Source organism: Miscanthus floridulus, chromosome 4, assembly GCF_019320115.1.
Source record: "Miscanthus floridulus cultivar M001 chromosome 4, ASM1932011v1, whole genome shotgun sequence".
NCBI lineage: Eukaryota > Viridiplantae > Streptophyta > Magnoliopsida > Poales > Poaceae > Miscanthus > Miscanthus floridulus.
Genome location: NC_089583.1, coordinates 108,432,536 through 108,443,535, shown reverse-complemented (window position 1 = coordinate 108,443,535; position 11,000 = coordinate 108,432,536). Strand labels below are relative to the sequence as shown.

Genomic DNA, 11,000 nt, shown 5'->3' with positions numbered 1-11,000 from the left:
GTTCGTGTTCATCGACGCCACCAGCCACCACGTTGTCTCTCCTGGCTGGCTGCTGCTGCCAGACCCTGCCGGAGCTTTGCGGCAGGCAAAATCTCCTCTGCTTGTCCGCTTCCCCTTGTATATAAAAAGAGTTCTACCCAATAATTATGTGTTTTATATAATTTTAACACATGAATTTTTTTACACTATAGAATTAAGATCTAACAACCTCCATCCCCTTTCTACCTCCTGTCTTCTTCTACCTCCGACCTTCTTCTACCTTCAAACAATCACAAATTAAAAGATCATAGATTCACCGATCATAAGAAATAAATTTTTTGTATGCAAGGACAAAATAACAAATCGACGTACGTGTCGCGGCTCATCTGCAGACCTCGCCGGTACGTACGTGTCGGGCCAGTCTGGTCTTACTACACGTAGACGCTGCGACTTTCGCCGGTTCGATTACCTTTTGCTTTGTGTGATCTGGGTGATGAGAGGACAGTTGAAAAGAGAGAGGGAGAGAGGTAAAAAAGATCATGTGTTTTTTTTTTATGCTAAAATATATTTGTGTTGTGTAGCGTTTCTGTATAAAAAATCGCCGCGCGTGGGCGTGGCGGGTGCCGCGCTTTAACCGCCCCACTCCCTCCCTCCCGCCATAAATGGCCACTCCCGCTCCCTCCCCCACCCCGCCGGCGCCGCCGGCCGCGCAAGACCTCCCCACTGGCGACCAGCGGCAGCCCCACCACCACCACCCGCTCCTCGCCGCGGCTGCCGCGGCGTCCCTCCTCGCCGTGCTCTACCTCCCCCGGCCGGTGCTGCTGCTCGTGCTTTCCCCGGCCTCCCTCTCCTCCCTGCTCCTGCTCATCTCCCTCCTCCGCCTCGGCTCCGCGCCGCCGCCGCCGCCGCCCGCTCTCGCCATCCCTCCTCCTTCCCCGCCGCCGACCGAGGACAAGCAGCAGCAGGCTCCCGAGGTCGCGCTCCCGCCGCCTCCGCCTCCACCTCCTCCGTCGCCGCCGCCGGAGCCGGAGCCGGAGCGGGGGAGCGTGTTCCCGGAGGTCCCGGAGTTCGCGTCGTGGGCGACCAAAGGGCGCGCGCTGGAGGTGATCCACGAGGAGTTCGAGGCCGAGTGGGGGCTGCCGGAGGAGATGGGCCTGCCGTGGGACTCCGACTCCGACGTCGACTCCGACTCGGACAGCGGCAGCGATGACGGCTACGGCGGCCGAGGCGGCGACGGGGAGGACGGCGGCATGATCGAGATCGAGCTGGAGGAGGACAGCCTCATCGAGATCGACATCTCCAGGTGCCGGTGAGGCGGTGACGGATGATGGACTGCGTTTTTTCTTTTCCTTTCCTCGCGGATCAAGATCCTTGATTGATACTTGGACCTGGGGTTCTCGACAAAAAAAAAAATTATCTGCTTAGTGATTAGGCGTGTGGGTAATTGGAGTTCTTCGGTTGCTTTCTCTAGACGGTTTTGCCGCAATGTACATATAGGACTACGAATTTACGATAATGAGAGATACGGAGCGAGAAGCTTTGCTTGCTTTCCCCCCCCTTTATTTACTGAAACAGCTCGATTTGGAACGTCCATGATAACTTAAAATCTTACTGCTACTTTTGGTGATGTTTTCTAATCTCTTGCGGTCCCGCCTCTTAAGTTCATCTCGAATGATTGTTCTGGTGGTCTCAGTGGCCATTGCAAGAATGGCAAGTTGGGGGCATCTTCATCTCCCTCCTGGGTGACAACTGCTGTGCCACAATGCTCCACTGGTGCGCGCTGTCCCTGTTCGATGCATTCATGTACGCCATTAGTGGTGGCTAGGATTGTGCCGGAATCGCCAAGCTCTTGTGTGCCTTGGCGATGCCGCTTGGATCTGGATTCCTAGATCGCGTCAGTGGTAGTAGCCCGTTTGGTGGTTGGTTGGACCGCTGGGTTGTGGTTAAAGCTATTGGTTCGCCAAATCAGTTGGCAACACAAGAACAACCTTGTTCGCTCGAACTTATCAATCATGTTATTTTTCTTTCATAACAAATAAATAAATAGTACTATTCAACCTAACTTTTCGACAAAGCGAACAGGACAATGCCAATGCAATGCTAATGTGATGCTGCTCCAGTACACACCGACTGAACTGAAAGAATATCATCTGATCCAGACATGCAGTACTACTCCATTTTTCATCAGAGCTTTTAGCTTTAGTTGCTGCTGCCTCTTTTGCACCGCCTGCTGGATCAAAGTTTGGTTACCTAATCGCCTTGCACAATGCTGTATAGCGGCAAACCATGTTTGGTGTCTAGCGGTCTCCAGCCGCTTGTCAGTTTTCAGGCTGCATGCTCTGATATCAGATCGTTTGCAGCAATTACAGGCCGGCAGAAGATCAGGTACGCTCGATGTCAAGTACCACGTGAACAGACTGGTCCGCTTCATAAACATGATTTAGGGGGTGTGAATTCTATTTGCATAAGGTACATTACGCCATACAATCTAAATATAAAAGGGGTATGGGGCAATTAATTACTTTGAAAACGCGAAATAGCTGATGAGAGAAGTTGTTGTTGAGAAATAGGAAAGTGGAATGAAATCCAGTCTTAGTCAAATATTTCATATCTCTTCTTGTCCAAACAGAAGGAAAAGGAGACAATTTGAGCTGAGCGGAAAATCCATACCTCTCTTATCCATTTAGAGCATATGGATCGATTTATAAGAATCGAATGTTTTGTTTTTATGGTTCTTTAGTCGCTCCTAAAATTTATGTCACATCGAATGTTTAGATACTAATAAGGAGCATTAAATATAGATTAATTATAAAACCAATCACATAGATGGAGGCTAATTTGCGAGACGATTTTTAAGCCTAATTAATCTGTCATTAGCACATATCTACTGTAGCACCACGTTGTCAAATTATGGACTAATTAGGCTTAAAAGATTCGTCTCGCAAATTAGTCGTAAGTTGTATAATTAGTTTCGTAATTAGTCTATATTTAATATTCTATATATGTGTCCAAATATTTGATGTGACAGGAATTTTAGGAGACACCGCAGGAACTAAAGAGGGCCTTAGACGGCCGCCCGTTTAGAGATCAGATATATATACTCTGGCAGCATACTGTATCTAGGTATAGTTTCCGTAGGAGGTGCTGCTATCTTGTTTACACCTAACTGTGCTCTCTCGACGAGTGTACTTGCACGATAGAGTATTTGGGTTTTTGACATCTATATAAACGGACTACAACGTGACATCGATGTGTGCCAAAGCCGAAAAGGGAGGGGTGGAGGAAAGTGAGATCGGATCGTGTCGTAGCTCCGATAGGATGTTAGGTGGTCTGGACCCGCGGACGAGGTCGGGTCAGTGATCAGTGGAAGAGCAGTGTGTTCATGGGCCTATAGTTCAGAGACAAGGCTGAAGCTGTATGATTGTCCAGTTCCCTGTCTCCCAGCTTAGGTTTTGACCCATGTGCCTTACTCGGGCGAAAAGATAAGGAACTGAAGCTCATAGGCCGAGCGTATTTGATACAGGGATTAAAGTTTAGTAGATGTCACATCAGGTATCTAGGTATTAATTAGAAAGACTAATCATGAGTCTAATTAGGTTTAATAGATTCATTTCGTAAATTAGTCTTAATTTGTGTAATTAGTCTGCTTTTAATACTTCATGCATGTGTCTAAACATTTGATGTGATAGAAACTAAATTTTAGTAGGTGGGATCAAACAACCCCTTATTTTGGTCAATATCAAGTGACTATTGTCCTTCAACTTTTGTTCTGGACTCAATCTAGTCCATTGTCTTCGCTTCTATGTAGCATGCCACGTCATCCACCTCGTGGATCAATCTGGCCACCAGCCTTCACTGATTCCCCCTATCTCTCATGCCCTTGACCCTATTTGTTTTCGCTTATAATTGGATTCCCGATGAAAAAGAATGAGAATCTTGACAAACGCTTCAATTACTTATGATTCTTTTGACCATCATTTCATAATTTTGAACTAGCACAATCAATAATCGAAAAGAACCTGCGTTACAAGGATCGTAGTCGAATCGATTATAAACAGTTCCAAACAAGACCCCCCCCCCCCCCCCCCCCCCCCACCACCAAAAAAAAAACTTCAATTCGTCCTATACTGTTATAAAAAAATATCATCATGTACCACTCTGTCTCATTGGGTGTTGGTTGAGCACTTCAGCGACACGGTGCCCTCAATCACCTTGACTCCATGAGTAGTGGTGAAAGTGAACATGGCAAATCTCATACGGTCAGTCGGTCACCATTTTTGTTTTCTATATTACGGCATTGTTTCCAAAATTAAACAAGCATAAAATTGATATTCACATCCATTTTCAATCTAATTTATATTCATTAATTTCACAAATCCAGAACTGACCGTTTTTGTTTATTATTGTAATGTCGTTACTGACTGTTTCATCCCCCTTCGTCGTCTTCCTCTCCTCCTCCGTCGTCGATGCACTCCTCGAAGACGTGGCCCTAGGCTCATTGTCCACGACATCCAACTGCTCAAACTTGTGAATCCGCCCATGAACTCTGGCAACATGTCCGGGAACTGGTTCAAGCTGAGGTCATAGAGCTACCTAGTGGGTGTAGGAGCTAGGCCCAATGTTGAGGAGAACAAGTTCATTAGACATAGGTTGGCGAGCCCAGTCATCCTAGACGCTAAAGCCTAAATATTAAATGGTTACTAATTCTATGTAGTGTTCAAACGGTTTCGACGATTTAAACGATTTGCACTGTAGCAGTAAAATACATATAAAACTACAAATATTTTAGTTTCATGCTAACTTTTTTCAAGTGCAGGAAGAGTTGGGACACAGGAGGCTTATGTTAGAATAATAGGCAATTTCCATATCATTTTAATTTCATAATTTAACAGCATGATGATGATATATAAAGAAATATTAATCATTGAAATCATGATATCGATTATATCCATGGTGAAAATACATGCTAGATCATGTATCATGTGAAACATATGAAAATCAAAAACATGTGAACTTGATTCATAAATCATAACAGAGAGAAACTGGCATGATATACATCTCATATTTGCAACAAGCATAAGGCTACATATGAAGCAACATGACTGTAACAATAAAGCACATACGCAGAGCATATATTTGACAGAAACAGACATAAGACATCTCTTAAAACGGCAATTCTGGACATATGGAACAAACTGAGAGAAGATGAAACGATCATACCCTCCCGTCCGTGATTCCGAAGTCGACATGCTGTACTCGAGGAAGGAGACGCCGGTGATCGGGAAGAAGACGCCGGTGATCGGGAAGAAGACGATGTACGGAGACGGAGACTCTTGGGCAGTCGCATAGACGCTCCCCAAAAACCTAATTGCCGATCCCCCGTGCAAGGTCCCGAACGACAAGGGCTTCGGAGGCACCTGCCATCTCGCTCCTCCGTGCGCGCAGAGTTACGAGATGAGGAAAGCTATCGAGCAACTAAACTTTGTTTCTGGAATATGTTCTCTCTTTTATCTGGAGTTGGAAGAATCGCAAGGGAAGCCGAGAAGCCTCGGAGGCATGCGCCGGGAAGATCGAGAGACTCAGGGAGATCAAGCGTCAGGTCGAGTTAGTGGGTGCTAAAAATTAACACACCATACCACACCACGCCCGCCCGCCTGCCTGCCTCGCCTCGCCACGCCCCGGCCTGGCCCGAGCCCGAGCCCGGCCCGGCCGGCGGCGGCGGCGGTGGCGCGCGCGTGTGGCACGCCCTTGTCCGTTTCTCAACTTCTCAAATTAGACAGATCCATTCCAATCATTTAAGTTGAGTCAACGTCCTTTTAACTTCCAATCCGGTATAAATAATAATACCTACAATTACAAGCCATAGAGTTATTAATTTATTAGATATATAAATGGGCCTAGCCCATAATAAATCCAACAATCCTCACCAAACTCTAGGGTTTGTAACTGTATAGTTTCAGAATCACAATTCTTTGATATACCAGTGTTTCGATGGAGACTGTTAAGTTGAACATCCACCTAGAACAAGAGTTTCACTCAGTCATAACTGAATAATGGACTATGCCTTGAATTGACAGTTTTGTGTGAGGTGAGATTCACTCAAGTCCTTTGCTGGTACTAGGTTGCAACAAGTATCCCCGATGTTTGAAGCATATAAGTCACACTTCTATGCCTTTCATGAGTGTTTAGGGATAACCCAGGTCCCATAGACTGTGACCAGCAGTCTGACTCATATAGGTGTACTTCTCAAAAGATGTTCTGTAGGACAACATCTCATCTTTATAAGACTCTCGAAATACATTAAGGTAAACACCATCCTGTCTTACAGAAAGAAAGATATGCATCAGAGATAGGTTCATAGGGAACTTTCCTCTTAATCTACTTATAGCTTGTTTCACCACTCTACTTCACGGGATCTCCGATCACATAGAGCAGGTTACCACTACAGTAGACTTTCACATGGGTCTCATACCCATCTCTCTCAATGCACTTTTTATCACATTTCGTGACAGTCCCTTAGTGAATTGATCTGCCAGATTATTCGACGTGTGAACATAGTCCAACGTTATAACTCCAGAGGTTTTTAACTTTCTGACAGTCTTTAATCTTCTTTTAACATGCCTTGTGGACTTCATGTTATTCCTGGAACTGTTGACCTTTGTGATCACAGTCTGGTTGTCACAGTTCATTGAAATAGCCGGTATCGGTTTTTCAACTACCGGTAAATCCAACAGGAAATCACGAAGCCACTCGGCCTCAGCTCCAGCAGTGTCCAATGCAGCGAGTTCTGCTTCCATTGTAGACTTCGTTAAGATAGTCTGCTTGCAAGACTTCCAGGAAACAGCGCCACCTGCAAGCAGAAACACATATCCGCTCGTGGCATACAGCTCATCAGCATTAGAAATCCAGTTAGCATCACAATAGCCTTCCAGCACTTTTGGATGTCCAGTATAATGAATACCATAAGTCATAGTACCTTTCAAATAACGCAATACTCTCTCAAGAGCATGCCAGTGATCATCTCCCGGGTTTGACACAAACCGACTCAGCTTACTCACAGCATATGAGATGTTAGGCCTTATCACACTCGCAAGATACATGAGTGAGCCAATGATCTAGGAGTATGTCAGTTGATCTCTTGCTATTCTTCGATTTTTCCTCAATAGCACGCTAGGATCATAAGACGTGGGAGCAGGATCACAGTCACTAAAACCAAAGCGACTTAATACCTTTTTCACATAGTGGGACTGTAACAGAGTTACCCCACCATCACCTTCTCTAATAAGCTTGATGTTTAAAATAACATTAGCTTCTCCCAAATCTTTCATTTCAAAATTGCTCGATAGAAGTTTCTTTACTTCCTTAATCACATTGAGATTTGATCCAAAGATCAGGATGTCATCAACATATAGGCACAGCATAACAGCTTCACCCCCACCATATCGATAATACACACACGTGTCAGCTTTATTCACAGAGAAACCGTTAGATGTTAAAGTATTATCAAACCTTTCATGCCATTGCTTAGGTGCTTGTTTTAGGCCATATAATGATTTTAACAACCTGCACACCTTGTTCTCTTGACCATCCGTAATGAACCCTTCTGGCTGATCCATATAGATCTCCTCTTCTAACTCTCCATTTAGGAAAGCTGTCTTAACATCCATCTGATGAATGATAAGACCATAAGAGGCAGCCATGGCAATTAAGGTGCGAATTGTAGTCAATCGAGCAACTGGTGAATAGGTGTCAAAGAAATCTTCACCCTCTTTTTGAGTATATCCTTTGGCCACAAGCCTTGCCTTGTACCTCTCAATTGTACCATCAGGCCTAAGCTTTTTCTTGAAAATCCATTTACAACCTATAGGTTGACAACCATAAGGACGGTCAACGACCTTCCAAGTTCCATTAGACATAATAGAATCCATCTCACTCCTTACTACTTCCTTCCACAAGTCAGCATCAGGAGAAGAATATGCCTCTCTAATGGTGGTTGGTATATCTTCCACAAGGTACACTAAATAGTCATCACCAAAGGATTTTGCAACCCTCTGTCTCTTGCTCTTTCGAGTGACTATAGTGTTATCCTCCTCAGGGATGTGCACATGAGAATCTTCAGCATGATCTGTCGGAATAGACAGTTCGTGTTCATGGGGAATTATAGTCTCATGACTTGTTTCACTATGTGTATTCTTCATTGGAAATTCATTCTCAAAGAATGTAGCGTCTCTAGATTCCATGATTGTATCAACATACATATCAGGAACTTCAGATTTTATAATTAAGAACCTATAACCAATGCTGTGAAATACATAACCAAGGAAAATACAATCAATAGTTTTAGGCCCAAGTTTACGCTTTTTGTTGATTGGCACGTTTACTTTAGCCAAGCAACCCCAAGTGCGCAAATATGAGATATTTAATCTTCTCTTTTCCCATTCCTCAAATGGTGTGATCTCTTTGTTCTTTGTTGGAACTCTGTTCAGGATATGACATGCTGTCAAAATTGCCTCACCCCACCATTCCTTAGATAATCCCGCTGTACTCAACATGGCATTCACTAACTCTGTTAGAGTGCGGTTTTTCCTTTCAGCAATCCCATTGGATTGTGGTGAGAATGGCGGTGTCCTCTCATGAACAATACCATGTTCCACACAAAACTCATCGAAGACATTAGAGAAATATTCTCCACCTCGATCAGACCTTAACCACTTTATTTTCCTCTCAAGTTGGTTCTCAACTTCAGCTTTATAGGTCTTAAAATAATTAAATGCTTCATCTTTTGTTTTTAAGAGATACACATAGCAAAACCTGGTGGAGTCATCTATAAACGTGAGGAAGTATCTTTTATTGCCTTTAGTCAAAATTCCATTCATTTCGCATAAATCAGAATGGACAAGTTCTAGAGGTGCTAAATTCCTCGCCTCAGCAGCCTTGTGAGGCTTGCGGGGTTGTTTTGATTCAACACATACATGGCACTTAGACTTTTTGACCAAATTGAATTTAGGAATTAAATTTAGATTTGCTAACCGCATAAGACAGCTAAAACTTGCATGACAGAAACGTGAATGCCATAAATCCGACTCATCAGAAATATTAACATAATTCACCATTTTATTACACACATCATGCAGTGATAAGCAAAACAAGCCTCCGCAATCATATCCTTTACCAACAAAAGAACCATGTTTCGACACAACATATTTATTCGACTCTAGAACAATTTTGTAGCCATCTCGACATAGCATAGACGCACTAACAAGATTCTTCTTGATGGAGGGCACATGCTGCACGCTCTTCAATGGCACCGTCTTTCCCGAAGTAAACTTCAGAATGACTGTACCAACACCAAGAACATGAGCACGCGACCCATTTCCCATCAACAAGGCGCCAGACCTCTCGACCTGGTAGGAAGAAAATAGAGAAACATCAGCACATACATGAATGTTTGCACCACTATCCATCCACCACTCAGGTGAATTACATACTGAAAGAACAAATGGTAAAGAATTACCATACCCAATTGCTCCTTCTCCAGTATCAGTAGTGACAACATTTGCTGATTTCTTTTCCTGCTTGAACTTGCGCTCAGGACACTCACTTGCCCAGTGCTGTTCACTGCCACAAACAAAGCAGCCTCCATCTCTCTTGTTGTTGTTCTTCTTTTTAAACTGTGATGTTTGAACAGGCTTAGTTGTGTTCTCTTGCTTGTTCTGGTTTTTTTTCTTTTTATACTTGCGGAATCCAGAGTTTCTCTTTTGTACCACATTAGCAGTAGAGGTCTCAACACTCTTTCCATTGTCTTTTGCTCTCGCTCTCTCCTCAACATCAAGAGTACCAATGAGCTCTTCAACATTGAACTCCTATCTCTTATGTTTGAGTGAGGTAGCAAAGTCCTTCCAAGAAGGTGGTAACTTGGCGATTATACCACCAGCCACAAACTTGTCAGGTAAGACACATGGAAAGAGCTCAAGTTCCTTAGCTAGTGCCTGAATCTCATGAGCCTGTTCCACTACAGATCGGTTCTCAACCATCTTGTAGTCATACAGCTGTTCCATGAGATACAGCTCGCTACCAGCATCGGTAACTCCAAACTTTCCCACAAGTGCATCCCACAACTCTTTCCCTATAGGAAGGATGATATAGCTTTTCTGGAATTTTGGATTAAGTGTGCTAATCACTGCACCTCAAAAGAGGTTGTCATCAGCCTTAAACTTAGCCTCATCCTCAGGAGGCAAGTTAGCAGGTTTGCCATCAGAGATATGATAACATGACATTGCAGTGAGCCACAATTCCATCTTAGCTTTCCAAACCAAGAAGTTTTTACCATCAAAAGGATCAGGCTTTAACACAGCAGCAAAACCCCTGATAGAAAAATACCTAAAATTAGGTTTTTGGATTGTTAGAATAATAGGCAATTTCCATGTCATTTTAATTCCATAATTTAACAGCATGATGATGACATATAAAGAAATATTAATCATTGAAATCATGATATCGATTATATCCATGGTGAAAATACATGCTAGATCATGTATCATGTGAAACATATGAAAATCAAAAACATGTGAACTTGATTCATAAATCATAACAGAGAGAAACTGGCATGATATACATCTCATATTTGCAACAAGCATAAGGCTACATATGAAGCAACATGACTGTAACAATAAAGCACATACGCAGAGCATATATTTGACAGAAACAGACATAAGACATCTCTTAAAACGGCAATTCTGGACATATGGAACAAACTGAGAGAAGATGAAACGATCATACTCTCCCGTCCGTGATTCTGAAGTCGACATGCTGTACTCAAGGAAGGAGACGCCGGTGATCGGGAAAAAGACGACGTACGGAGACGGAGACTCTTGGGCAGTCGCGTAGACGCTCCCCAAAAACCTAATTGCCGATCCTCCGTGCAAGGTCCCGAACGACAAGGGCTTCGGAGGCACCTGCCCTCTCGCTCCTCCGTGCGCGCAGAGTTACGAGATGAGAAAAGCTATCGAGCAACTGAACTT

General features: G+C 43.8%; 1 protein-coding gene across 1 annotated transcript; it reads left to right on the top strand.

The window, feature by feature from the left end:
- Positions 1-641: 641 nt before the first annotated feature.
- LOC136552544 (formin-like protein 16) lies at positions 642-1,651 on the top strand. The gene has a single exon (XM_066544106.1). It carries the CDS (start codon positions 642-644, stop codon positions 1,290-1,292), a length of 651 nt encoding a protein of 216 aa, XP_066400203.1. The 3' UTR covers positions 1,293-1,651.
- The last annotated feature ends 9,349 nt before the right edge of the window (positions 1,652-11,000 follow it).

Excerpts from the sequence above, each read along its gene's own strand:
- LOC136552544 (XM_066544106.1), top strand. The coding sequence starts at position 642 with ATGGCCACTCCCGCTCCCTCCCCCACCCCGCCGGCGCCGCCGGCCGCG.